Source organism: Arvicola amphibius, chromosome 5 (assembly GCF_903992535.2).
Source record: "Arvicola amphibius chromosome 5, mArvAmp1.2, whole genome shotgun sequence".
Taxonomy (NCBI): Eukaryota; Metazoa; Chordata; class Mammalia; order Rodentia; family Cricetidae; genus Arvicola; species Arvicola amphibius.
In genome coordinates, this window is record NC_052051.1 from 25,306,941 (window position 1) to 25,320,976 (window position 14,036).

At 47.8% G+C, this 14,036-nt stretch overlaps 1 protein-coding gene across 1 annotated transcript; it reads left to right on the forward strand.

The window, feature by feature from the left end:
• The first annotated feature begins 1,030 nt into the window (after positions 1–1,030).
• Defb123 (defensin beta 123) lies at positions 1,031–9,100 on the forward strand. Its single transcript, XM_038329219.1, has 2 exons — positions 1,031–1,193; positions 8,955–9,100. Exons 1-2 carry the CDS (start codon positions 1,136–1,138, stop codon positions 9,098–9,100), a joined length of 204 nt encoding a protein of 67 aa, XP_038185147.1. The 5' UTR covers positions 1,031–1,135.
• Positions 9,101–14,036: the final 4,936 nt, after the last annotated feature.

Below are 14,036 nucleotides of genomic sequence, written 5' to 3' on the forward strand. Positions count from 1 at the left end.
CAACAGACATCAGTATCGGGGGAGCCAAGAATCTCCCTGGAGTCCTGCACCGCCTCATCGCAGTCCTGGGGCCGCTTCAAGTCTTGGCCCCTTACCCTGGAAGTTAACTAACACCCTCTGTTCCTTATCAAGTCCTTGCTTTTCCAGGTCCTCGAACAACTAAGCTGAGACTAATTTTACCATAGATTCCTTATTCTGTGAAGCCGATAGTGGCTCTCCTCCAACTGAAACTTCACAGGAAGTAAGAGGCGGCAGGCCACCGTGGGTCCCTTCCCAGACCCTCTCTTATTCTCTTCCTTGTAAACATTCCTGAAAGAACTACTCGACCCACGCTTTCATTTGCCTTTCTGTAACTCTCTGGCAGCCCATCCACTATTTCCTGTCCCTCAGGATGGCTCAGTCACTATCTTAGCATGTAAGCTCTGTGCGCGCCTTGATTCTCTTAACCTCTATATCAGAAGAATTCGCATAAATTGGGACAGATAGCTAATGGCGGGAATTGTTTGCTTTTGCTGGAAGGTTGAAAAATGAGGACCCTGAAGAAAGTATTACTAACTGCAGGAGCAGCCACCTTGCTTCAGCTAAGGGAGCTAAAGAAACTAGACCAGGGCACACGGGACATCTCTTCCTGAATCCCCGGGGGAAGGGGCTCAGCCCTAAGCCCAGATCAACTCTGTGCTTGGCTGCTGCTCGGAGCGGCCTCACATGCTGTCGGTGAGTTGGCGTCCCTCCTCCACCCTCCGGTGTTTGTTCCTCTTGTGTCTATCTACCCTTGACCAGACTTTGCCCTGCCTGGAACCCCGTATCCTGTTCTCTGCCAATGTCTTTGGTAGCCACTGATGGCGTTCGTGTGCGTGGCGCCCCCTTGTGGTGCCTTGAATAAGGTGGTGCAAAGCTGGTGGGGAAAGGCCTGTGCTGTGTGGCCTTGGACTTTGGCTGTCCTCACCACCCTCCTGACCCAAAAGACAAAGGGATGCTGTGGACTCGGTGGGTGTGGCTCCACACTGTAGACCCGGGGTACAAGGCTGTTCCTGTGGGCTGCTCCTGGCGATCCAAGGGACTTCCGCCAGAGAGTCTCGGCCTCCCCTGCTGGCCACTGACTTTGCCACCACTTTGAACGCGAAGCTTCAGAACCATGAAGCTCCTGCTGCTGACCTTGGCAACCCTGCTGCTCCTGTCCCAGCTCACTCCAGGTAATGTAGATCTCCTCAGAGAGGGGCCGGGCAGGGAGACCCTGGCCTTGTCAGTGAACACCCAGAGGCAAGGAGGACCAGCTGCCTAGGGTCTCGGAGGCGTCACCATTCTCAACCCCGTTGCTAGGTACCTGATCTTAGGTACCAACGACAACATCCTTAGTATCTGTCTCATTCATCACCCACACCATGCTCACTCGGTTCTACCAGGTGGGGCAAAGGGCCAGTGTGGGGGCAGAAGCAGCCAAAGAGAAGGCAACAACTGATTTCTTGTTAAACAGTCCCCCGAATGCTCTAGGCTTAGTAAAAGCCGTTGCCATGGACAGAAGCTAGTGTGTGCAGCTCCCCTCTCTCTGTGCCATACTTTGTGCCGGAGCCAGGATCATGGATGAAAAGGGCATGGCCCTCAGACACAGTTAAACAGTATTACTCCTGAAGTTATGACAAAGGGAAGCCAGGGAACTGGGTACATGTGAGTAGGGCCCAGTTAGCCTGAGGTCAGCAGAGTCCTGGGAAGTGACTTGAAATTAGGTGAGGGAGGGGAAGAGATGGGGAGGGAAAGTTGTGGGATAAGCATAAGTAGCATCCCCTTGTGGGGGGGAGCATGCAGCCTGTGGGGACCCAGTGCAAAAGCAGGGGTGAGTGATGGGAGCAGGAGAGGACGCAGTCTGAAGTTGCCTAGGAGGCCAGGGGAGCGTCATGGGAGAGTTTAGCTGGAGAAGGTCACCCCTGTCCTTCCAAACCCCCCCACACACACACACATGCACCAGCTACCTGCCCCCTCCGCTCACTTGGCAGAGCTTCTGTCCACCCCAGGACTGTCGAACGTTCCAGAATCAGAGTATACTATTTTTCTAAACAAGCTGACCTCAGTTCCCTCCCGTGACCCTGAAACACCCTTCATCTAAGGGAGAAAGAAAAGCCAAGAGGCCAAGTTGGCAAGTGGCTCACCGTTGTCTGCCTGTGACCCTGGCAGCCCTCAGCCCTCGCCAGTGTTCAGAGGGCAGTTTGCGTGTTTCTCTAATGACCATGATGACATTGTGTGTGTAGTCACAGCGGGTGAGAGGCCTTGCATGGAAGGCTCGTACTTCAGTCGCCCTCGGCCATCATCTCCGATAGCTCACAGTCAGGTGACTTTGTGCAAACCCACCAGGCTTTACCTAGTCCAGGACTTTTCTTGGTAAGTTTTGCTTCTTGAAAGTATGGCCTTGCTATGACCCGAAACAACTCATTTAAGCTGACATCTGGCATCCTAACCGTTGTTCCCCAGTGCCCCACAGGACAGAGATTCTACTCAGTTCCACTTCATAACAGTCAAAGGGTCTCGTGTTGAAAGGGAGCTGAAACGTACATCACTCAAAAGTGTATAAAGCAGAGTCAGTGAGATGACTCATCGGGTCAAGGCACTTGCTGCCAAGACTGACAACGAGAGCTTCAGCGCCAAGCCCTTCATGGTAGGAGAGGACTGGCTCCCGCAAGTTGTCCTTGGTGTATGTGTGTGCGAGCAAGGGGACTTGAGTTTGAATCCACAGCTCCCACGTAAAGAGCCAGACGGGGCTGCACGTAGCCCCAGTGCTAGGAGGGAGGTAGAGACAGGCAAATCCAGGGACTAACTAGCCAGCCAGGCTAACCAAAGGAGGAATTTCCAACTCAGAGAGACCTCACATCAATGTCACGAGGTGGGAAGTGACAGAGAACAGCCCACATCCTCCTCCAGCCTCTGCGTTTATGAAACATATGCATGTGCACACATGCGCGCACGCACGCACACACACACACACACACACACACACGGTGATTCATCTTGACATGCTTGAATTAAAAACTGAGGTCTCACGGCAGCTCACAGCCATTTGCTGCTCTAGGTCCCGAGGTTCAACACCTCTTCTGGCCTCCACAGCTGCTGTACAGATGTGGTACACATGCATGCAGGTGAAAACATTTATACACATAAAATAAAAACAAATCTCCTTTTAAAAATGAGATATCAAATGCTGGGCTTTCCTTATCTTTGTTATGAAACAAGGCAGAATCACAGGTACAGAAAGCAAACACGCTGCCCAGCAAATGCCGCCAAAGACAGGTCCTTGTGGCAGCACAGAGCTCAGTGAGCTGAGCCCCCCAAGCCCTTCCCGCACACCCCACCACAGCTCCCTTCCTCCCCTAAGTGTCCTGACTTGTACAGCGACCAATTTTTTTTTCATTTCTTCATGAAACACTCATTGCCACGGTGACATCCCAAGACACCTTTTAGTTTGTTTTTGATTGTTGAGACCGGATCTCACTGTGTAGCTCCGGCATCTATTTTTAAAATACGCCTTTTAATAGTTCCCTGACCTTCATCGCTCTGTCTTTACAAGTTCTCTTGAAATAGCTGGTCACTGGCCGGTTTCCTCTCACAAAGAGGATTTGCCAATTGCACACTCAGGGTAGAATTCACAGTACTCCTCTGATGGGTAGCCCTAGAAGTCACTCTGTAGCCCCAGGCTGCCCTCAAGTTCACAGAGAGCCGCCACCATACTACTCTTAGTGACCTCAAATTGTCCCATCCTCAGTGGAGGGCGGGGCTTTTTGATTCATGAGCTTTATTTTAAATATCCTAGTAACTTGGGTGATGTCCGTCCATCTTTAAAAAGACCCTCCCCCCCCCCACAGCCCTGCAATCTCACCACACTACCCTGCTGTGAAGGACACTGCATCCCCAAGGGTCGGTGGGGTTGGCAACAGCTTACCCAATGACAAACGTTCTGTAGGTTCCCAACTCCTTCGGGCCGCACATAGGCACTTACATTATTCACTGCGTCAGGAGCAAAATCACAGTTATGAAGTAGCAATGGAATAATTGTGCGCAACAAGCATTTCATGTACAACGTGAGGAACTGTAATAAAGGCTGCGGCAGCATTAGGGAGGTTGAGAACTGCTGGGTATAGAAGAAGAGGAGAAGGGTGGGGCTTAAGCGTAGCATAAATGATGCTGGGGGGGGGGGCTCCCAAGCAAGGCTGGACCACAGGCGGTTTGTAAAGGGCTGACATTCAGACCCAGGCTGACACACGCCTCGCTATTCTAGCACTTGGGAGGCAAGGCAGTGCAAGGTCAGCATCCCTGTCCTCCCCGCCCCCCAAAAAATAAAATAGAGCATGGGAAAAGGAGAGGGGGAGAGGGAGGGGGAGAATTTGTCTAAAACTTCTCATCTGCCCCTAGGCACCTCCTGGGCACCTGATGGAAGTCAAAGCTGTTTGTCTGGGCTGGGAAACCTGGTTCCGTGGGGGAACTATGGGACTCCATCCTTGGGAACAGGATTTCAGATACAAAGTGTCAGTCGGGGTCTTTATTTTAGAAAACCGGGTTTCTCAGCATTCTGACCCTTTGTTCAACAGAGGGGTCTAGTGAGTTTATAACTGTGTGACAGGAAGTTGTAGACTGCCCTTGTCCAGTCCCTGCATCTATCCTGAGTAGGCTCCAAGGTTGACAGGAAGGTTGTGCCTTCTTGGTCTGCCTTCTGATGCTAAGTGGCCAATCACAGAGGGTACAGGAACCTTAAAACAGTGGGCATTCCCTCCCAGCCCTTATAGCTACACAGGCTATCAACCCACAATGCACTGCAGTCCTGTTCCTTTAACTGACTGTCTTACGGCAGCTGCCTTTGCTGCCCGGGGAATCATATCCAGGGCCTCCTACGCCCTCAACAGTGCTGTTCCTCTGTCCCTCCAGCCCTTACCAACTACCTTTTTCTTTTAATTAGTAAAGGGTTTGTTCTGACATTGTCAGACATGTACATCAGTGCACTTGGCCTGTATCCACCCACCGTGTGAACACTTCCCGAGGAGGTGCAAACAAGGGGCTACGCGCTCCACATGGCACCAGCGACACACCAAAGTTAGATTCCATCTGAGCCCAGCTTAGGGGGCTGAGCAGTTTACTGGGCTTCTGTTACAGGAGCACGAGTGAGGGTTGCATACAAGAACACAGGTGACCCCAAAACAGGTGCACTACCAGTGTCTCAGGCCAGCATGGATAATGCATCCCTGTAGCTGGAGAGATGGAGTCCCTGCCCCAGCTAGCCTTCCTGCTCAGTCGCAGTGGCTCCTGAGCCAACACGCAGATGGGGCAGAATTACACATGGCTGGGAGAATATGCAGGCGGAAGTGAGAGTCCAGTTTCCTTCCCATTCCCTCCCTGTATGAGGGACTTTCAGTAGGCCCAGCCTGGAGGGTCCCCTGCAGGAAGTCATGGATGCTCTGACTAAGCTGGCCATGGTGGGGCTGGAGAGAGACTCTGTGGTTAAGAGCACTTACTCCTCTTCCAAAGGGCCTGGGTTGGGTTCCTGGCACCCACATGGTAGCTCTCAATCTTTTGTTACTCCAGTTTCAGGGAATCCTATGTCCTCTTCTGGCCTCCTTGAGTACTAAACACATGTGGTTCACATATGAACATGCAGGCAAAACTCTCAAACATGTAGAATAAAATAAATGCATCGTATGTATGGTGATGGCATAGGTTCACAGTGACAATCACTTACACACACCTGATTTGCCAACGGTCAGTTCCTGGGACAGCCTGGGACTCAGTCTGTTTATGCCGCCTGATAGCTGGAATGCTATGATTGGCAGGCCTGTCACATGCTGGTGCTTGCTATGGGGCATGGGTCCACGGCCCGAAGAAGAGACCCAGGGACATTTCCTGGAAAGATAAAAAGCCAAACACCCTCTACGTGAGAGGAGAGTAGAGGAGTCAGGATGCGGCTCTCCTCAGCTATGATCCTACTGCAACAGCGAACCCCAAAGATTCTAATTTCCTCAGAAACCTTTGGGCTGAAGCCCTGGGGCCACCAGTGGAGCTTGACTCCCCGGAAGGGATCCCATGACCCCACACCCACATCGTTTTATTGTTTTCTTCATCCTTATTGGTTACCCTCTGGAGAATCCCACGCTGCTCTGACTGCTTATCTCAGAGCACGGGGATGTGGAGACTGTTGTTTCATCTTTTCTATGAAATTGTAACATCAAGACAGGAAAGGGAGAGAGGAGGCGTCTTTGCTGGCCCAGTTCAGCCAAACTGTAAATAAATCTGTTTTCCTTAAGGAAGAAGTAGAGTAATAGCTGTATTTTCAGAGAGCGGCATTCCACAGCACACTCACCCCATATTCCCACACGCGCACACACACACACACATGCACACACACACACACACACACACACACACACACACACCTTGCTACCCTCCCTGTCCCCACCCCTCCTGGTCTCCTTCCTACTTCCAAGATAATCCCCATCGGCTTCCATAGCTGCATGCGTGTACCACGGCAGGTGTGTACATCAAAGGACAACTTTTGGGAGTCAGATCAGGAAACAGGGTTCTGGCTACTTGTGATTGTATCACACTTATTTTCCAGACGCTATTTCTTCCTCACACACTCTTCTTGTCTCTCCCCTCTCGTTCCTTTGGTGATTCAACCACTGACATGTTGACCTGCCGTTAGCAGTCCACAGTTGTTTAGGCTTCAGTCTCTCTCTATTTCATTTTGAAAAGTTTCTGTTTTGTGTCTTCAAGTTCACTTATCTTTTTAAAAAAAGACTACTGATTTAGTTAGTTAGTTAGCTAATATTTAGCTATTTAGTCTTGTATAGCCCAGGCTGCCTTAGAACTCACTGTAGAGCTGAGACTTGCCTCCTAATCTTCTTGTCTCCACCTCCCGGGTGCTGGAATTATACCTGTGTACTGCACCGACTGGCTGAGTTTCTGTATTTGTTTTTATCTTATGTGTATTTTACCGTCACATATGTTTGTGCACTGTATGCATCCTTGGTGTCTGCAGAGACCTGAGGAGACTGTTGGATCCCCTGGAATTGAAGCTTGCTGTGAGCTGTCACATGGGTGCTGGGAACCAAACCTAGGTCCTCTGACAGAGCAGCAAGTGCTCTTAACCTCTGGCCCCTTAAACGCTACAGGCTTTTTAAAGTCTTTTGGTTTTGGTGGGTGAACACACAGGACATTCTCTGTCCTGAGGACAGTTCCGCCCGCCTCTCTTCTGTGATTCTTCCCCAGACTTTGATAGTTTCCTAATGTGTGTATTCAGATGAGCGTTCAAAGACAGGAGAGTTCCCACTGGAGACCTAGGCAGTGTGGGAATGTGGGTTTGTTTGTTTTGTTTCTCTCCTCTTTTCTAGCTCCTCTTGGCTCCATCTGAAGTTTTTAATGCTGATTAAAATAGCTGCTGTTAGTCTTTTTAATTTTTTTATTAACCTTCTCACTGCGGCACTTCCATGCATGGGTCTCACTGTGGCACTTCCATGTATGGGTCTCACTGTGGCACTTCCATGCATGGGTCTCACTGCGGCACTTCTGTGCATGGGTCTCACTGCGGCACTTCTGTGCATGGGTCTCACTGTGGCACTTCTGCACATCTATATCATGTTTTATGTCTCTCCTTCCACTTTATGCCCCGCTTTCCCCTCTGCCCTCTGGCTGCTCCCCTTCCTCCCACACAGTCCTTCCTTCTGCTTTCGTGTCTATATTACCCTCTCTGTTCCATGTTCCCATCTCTAGATATCTTCTCCTTTCATGGTCCCCTTTCTACCTTCATGGCATGCATATGTGCATGTATACATTTGTGCATACATGCATGTGCACATTTAATGCTTTCACAGCATGCATATGTACATGTATACATTTAATACTTTCACGGCATGCATATGTGCATTCATAACTTTAAGTCTGGATTCTATACATGAAAGAGGTAATGCTTCTGAGCTATATAATATCATATCTCCAGATCCACCTATTTTCCTTAAAAAATCATGATTTTATTGCACTTATAGCTGAATACAATCCCCTGTGCACATGGACCTCATTTGCTTTATTCATCTGTGGATGGACACCTAGACTGATTCCATATCTTGGCTATAGTGAATGGTGCAGCAATAGACACAGATGTGCGAGTATCTAGCATATTCAGGAATGTTGTAGGTTCTATGGTCATGCTAGCTTCAGCCTGCTGAGGAACCTCTACACTGATATCCATATTGGCTGCGCAGGTTCTCCCTCCTACCAGCTGTGAACAAGAGTTCCTCTTCTTCCTGCAGGCATTTGTTGTCATTTCTTTCCTTGGTGACAGCAGGAAATGTTGCTCTCCTTCTGTGCTCTAAAGAAACACCCAGAGAGGGCAAGGCTGTTGCTGAGGGTGTAGGAGCTGGAACTCCATGCCTCCCTTCAAAGGCTTCCCTTTCCCTTCCCCATGTCTGGGACTCAGTCAGACTTGTCAAAAGGAAACGCGTGATTCAAATGGACCTTAAAGATGTCATTTCTCTCAGGGACACCAAGGCATCTCTCTGTAGGTCAAAGCGGAACTGGTACTTCTTGGAGAAACGGGTATGGGCTTTGCTTTGTCTCAGGCAGCAAGCCATGTCACCCCACACAGCCTGCGGTTGGATATCATTTCTATCTGCTCCCCTTCTCTGTGGCCGACTGGTGCAGCTGTCTCCTCTCATGACTATCAGAACTCTGTTTCTTCCTTGGTTCGTGGTTTTTTCAGACAGAGTTTCATGTAACCCAGGCTGACTACAATAGTCCTTTAAAAGCAGATTTTTCAAAGTTTCATCCTTTGCCCTTTGGTCTAGATTCATGGTCAAAGAAGGTAGGGGGGAAATGGGGCCAGAAAAACAACAGTTGGTGGGAGGGGTCAGCTGTGTCAGCTCCTCCAGTCTGGAGCCGCCCTCTCCTTAGGACTTCCATGATCTCCCTTTCACTCTTCTTTATACCAGGTGATGCTCAGAGATGCTGGAACCTCCATGGCAAGTGTCGCCATCGGTGCTCCAGGAAAGAGAGCGTCTACGTCTACTGCACAAACGGGAGGATGTGCTGTGTGAAGCCCAAGTACCAGCCGAAGCCAAAGCCGTGGATGTTTTAAGTACCCTGAAGACTGGAGAATGCAGTTGTCCTAGGTTGAGCTCATGGGTTCTTGTGCTCAGTCAATAAATGTTCCTGGCCGAAACCTGTGTAGCCTGCTCGCCTAAACTAGTGATTTTTAGGTTTGGGAAGTCAAAACTATAATAACCACCATCATAATAAAAATGTGGCATCTCTGTCTCTCATGGGTGAATGGTGGAATGTTCTCGAATCCATGAGGCATTGGATGACATAGCCATTGGTCAGCTAACAGAGATGTGCTTGTGTGCATTTGTATTTCTAGAATTATTTAGGTAGGGGGCTGGAATTAATTATTAATTAATTAATAATTCTAGAATTATTTAGGTAGATGGCTCAGAGGTTAAGAGCATTGCCTGCTCTACCAAAGGTCCTGAGTTCAATTCCCAGCAACCACATGGTGGCTCACAACCATCTGTAATGAGGTCTGGTGCCCTCTTCTGGCATGCGGGCATACACACATATACAGAATATTGTATACATAATAAATATTTTTTAAAAAGAATTATTTAGGGGGCTGGAGAGATGGCTCAGTGGTTAAGAGCATTGCCTGCTCTTCCAAAGGTCCTGAGTTCAATTCCCGGCAACCACATGGTGGCTCACAACCATCTGTAATGAGGTCTGGTGCCCTCTTCTGGCCTGCAGACATACACACAGACAGAATATTGTATACTAAATAAATAAATAAATATATTAAAAAAAAGAATTATTTAGGTAGAAGGCTTAAGGTGCAATCATTTTCAGGGGTTGACTCAATCGTTCTCAGTAATCCCACTGCCTCATACAAATGACCTTTGATATTATTAACCTCTGTGACCTCAAAATCATTAATTTGAAATTCTGAGACCTTCCTTGCATAAGACACAAGAGTACTTCATCACCTTGATTTGCAGAAGTATATTAACAAGCATTTCAGCTGCCTAATAGGAGAAACTCTACTGTCAGCGAAGGGAAGATGTGTCTATCCAGCATTTTAAATGCTTTCTATTGCTGTGATGAAACACCTTGACCAAAAAGCAAGTTGGGGAGGAAAGGGTTTATTCCACTTGTACTTCCACATCACGGTTCATCCCCAAAGGAAGTCGGGACAAGAACTCAGGCAGGGAAGGGACCTAGAGGCAGGAGCTGATGCAGAGGCCATAGAGGGGTACTGCTTACTGGCTTGCTCAGCCTGTTTCTTACACATCCCGAGACCACCAGTCCAGGGATGGCACCACCCATCATGGGCTGGGCTCTCCCCCATTGACCACTAGTTGAGAGAATGCCCTACAGGCAGATCTTATGAAAGCATTTTCTCAGATGAGGTCCCAGACGACTCTAGCTGAGTCAAGCTGACATAAAACGATCCAGCACAGATGCCATTACATAACACACACCACATACGCAGAACCTAAAAATTATAAGATGTGGGGATACAGCTCAGTGGAAGAGTGATTGCCTAGCATAAGGCCCTGGGCTCAATCCCCAGCACCGCATAAAAATCCTATGTGTGTGAATACAGACATTTATAAGACAGGCACAAAGGAAGGAAAAGTGATCCATAATAATAATAATGTAAATAACTAAACAGATGCTGATTTCAGGCACACTTCCTGGAAGAATACCGTGCGTATATTTAGGAAATGAGAACAAGACCGAAGAGATGGGTGAAAGGAGAGAGCGTCTGAGCCAATGCATCAAATCAGGCACAGGGTGCGCATCTGTATTCAGCAGCTGGGAAGTGTTAGCAGGAGGGTCAGGAGTTCAAGGCCAGCCTAGACTATACAGGAACCTATTTCAAAAACCCATCAGTTGAGAGTAGAGGCTCATGCCTGTAATTCCAGCACTCGGGAGATTGAAAGGGTGGAGGATCACCAAGAATTTGAGACAAGCCTGGGCTACAGAGTAAGACCTTTCAATAATAATAATAATAATAATAATAATAATAATAATAATAATAATCATCTAACACATTTTAAAGGGACCACTCATTTAGTATAATAAAATAACCACTGTGTGCAGTCACTCATAGTCGAGCAGTTCTTCTGGTATTCCCACATGAGTCTCCCATGTGACTTTCTGGTATTCCCACGTGAGTCTCCCATGTGACTTTCTGGTATTCCCACGTGAGTCTCCCATGTGACTTTCTGGTATTACCACGTGAGTCTCCCATGTGACTGCATCATCTTCCTTTTCCTCTTCCACAGTGGCTGGGTCCAAGAGAGTATGCCCCAATATACTGCATTTATCAGACTTCTGCTGCATTTGCTAAAGTCCTGTTGGCCACAGCAAGGCAGATGATCCAAGATCATTGTGGGAAAGGACCACAGGACACGAATAGGGGGAGCTATGATTCACTGAGAATTGCCATGTATCCTCCTCAAATGGAACCCTAAAGATAAACGAGACGTTCTAGACCAGATCACAGTGTCTGCCATTAAAGGGCTGCAGCAGACGTGCGTAAGAGCACACGGGATATGCAACAGGAGGATTAGTGACAGATCAACAGGAAGCAAGCGAATCAGTCACAGAGAGAAAGGGAGTGGAAGTAAACATAACCAAGCAATCGCACATTTAAGCACAGTCCCAGAAGATATAACAGGGAAAGAAAGAAGTTTTGAAAAGATAACAACTGGAAGAAAGATGTCAACCCATGGATTGATCTGGAAGTTCAGTGAACTACAAAGCAGCAAGACTGTGAAAACCCAACACAACACAGTGAAACATAAGCTTCAGACTGTCTCAGACCATCTAGAGACAACCCCTGAGACACCAAAGGGTGGCCTCTGACCTCCACAGGCATGTACACATTCATGCACCTGCATACACCTGTGCTTGCACACACACACACACAACACAGAAAATGAAAATAAAAGTAGCATAATAAATAAATATTAAAAAAAGAAAATAAAAGTAGCAATCAATTCCCATGTCCCATGCAGCTTGGTCCTAGACCCTGACTATGGGTGTGAAGGGAACGAAGAAGGAGCAGACACACAGACAGAAAAGCTAGGGTCAATTGAGGTGTGTGCTCCTAATGGAACTGCAGCTACCATTGTGTTTGGGGTACATACCGGGCAGGGGCTTGCTAGTCTCAGAGAAGGTCTCCTAGGCCAGCAGTCTCAGGCTGTAAACATCCAGCCAAAGAGAGCTGCAGTTGCTAGTTTTTGTACACATTGATCAATTGTAAACACTTGATCAGACCAGAGGAAGCAGGCTTTGCCAATTCTGAGCCTCGCCAACATGGGGAAAGGCTTTGCCAGTGTCCCATGGGTCTGAAGCCTCGGTCCTTGGTATAGCTGTGTCCATGCCGACAATGTGCGTTCACTCAGGACTTCACACACCCAGGGCTTTCCAGGATCCCTATAGTCAACAGCAAGAGAAATCATCCTACACGTGAGAAGGGAACAGTGCACTCTTCAATGGTCAGTTGGTCATTGAAGATATTAAGGAAGAAAAAATTTTAACCCTAGAATCAAGTGAAAATGTATGTACCTTAGCAGAGCCTTTGTAAGACAATCAAGGTAGTTCTAAGAGAGATCATCATTTAGAGAGCCTACATTCACAAATCAGAGTGGTTCCAAAGAAATAACCTAATGATGTGCCGCAGGATCTAAGAAACACGAGAATCAGCCAAACTCAAAATTGACAGACGGAAAAAAATTATAAAGAAACTAAAAGAACAAGACAAAGAATTAATTCAGACACAGAGTTGGTTCTTTGAAAAGATAAACAGGAGGGCTGGGGAGATGGCTCATTCGCTACACAGTGTGAGAACCTGAGTTCAAATCCCGAGAACCCATGCAAATGCTGAATGCATAGCAATGGCCTCCATACCCCCAGCACTCCTGCAGAGAGATGGGAGGCAGACGGAAACCCCAGAAACTGGGGGCCACCTTCTCTAGTGTATGCAGTAGAAAAATAACAGAGATCCTGTCTCAAACGAGGGGGTGAAACTCACAAAGTTGCCCTCTGACCTCTACACACACACCATGGTGCTTACAGACACAAACGTGCACACACATAAAAAGAAAAGATAAACAAGGTTGACAGACTGCCACGTTAGCCAAGAGAGAGAGAGAGAGAGAAGGCGCTATTAGAGGGCCATTGAGATGCCTCAGCAGGTGAAGACACTTGCCGTAGAAGCAGGGTGACCCGAGTTTAATCCAGGAACCCACGTGAAGGTTAAAGGAGACATTGTCCTGCGACCTCCACAAGCATGTCATGGCTCATCCTGAACACACAGTAATAATAAGTAAATTATTTTATTAAAAATATAATTGAAGATTAAAACAGAGACACTATAGCAGATACCAGTGAAATCTGGAGGGTCTTTAAGAGACAGTTTCAGGTGCCAGGGAGATGTCTAGAAGCTAAGGACACTTGTTGCCAAGTTTGATGACCTGAGTTCAGTCCTCAGAGCCTACATGGTTCTGGAAAGAGAACCAACTTCCTAAAGTTGTCCTCTGACTCCACATCCTGACAATCATGTCATAGGCATGCATGCACACAAGCACACACACACACACACACACACACACACACACACGGAGGGGGTGAAATGTTTTAACAATTAGAAATTTTATGTACCAATAAATTTTAAAGCTTGGACAAAATAAATTTCTAGACACATTATCTGTAAAAAATTAAGTCAAAGCCAGATGGTAATGGCACATACCTTTAATTCCAGCACTCAGGAGGTAGAGGCAAGAGAATCTCTGTGAGTTTGAGGCCAGCCTGGTCTACAAGAGCTAGTTCCAGGACAGGCTTCAAAGCTACAGAGAAACAAAAAAGATTAAGTCAAGATGATACAAACAATCTAAACTGATTTAGAAGAAGCAATGAGGGCCGAGGCGAAGGCTCAGTGGTGAGCACTTGCCTAGCATGTTCACAGCTCTGGATAGCATATCTCCAGGGCCACAGGGAAGAAGAGGGAGGAG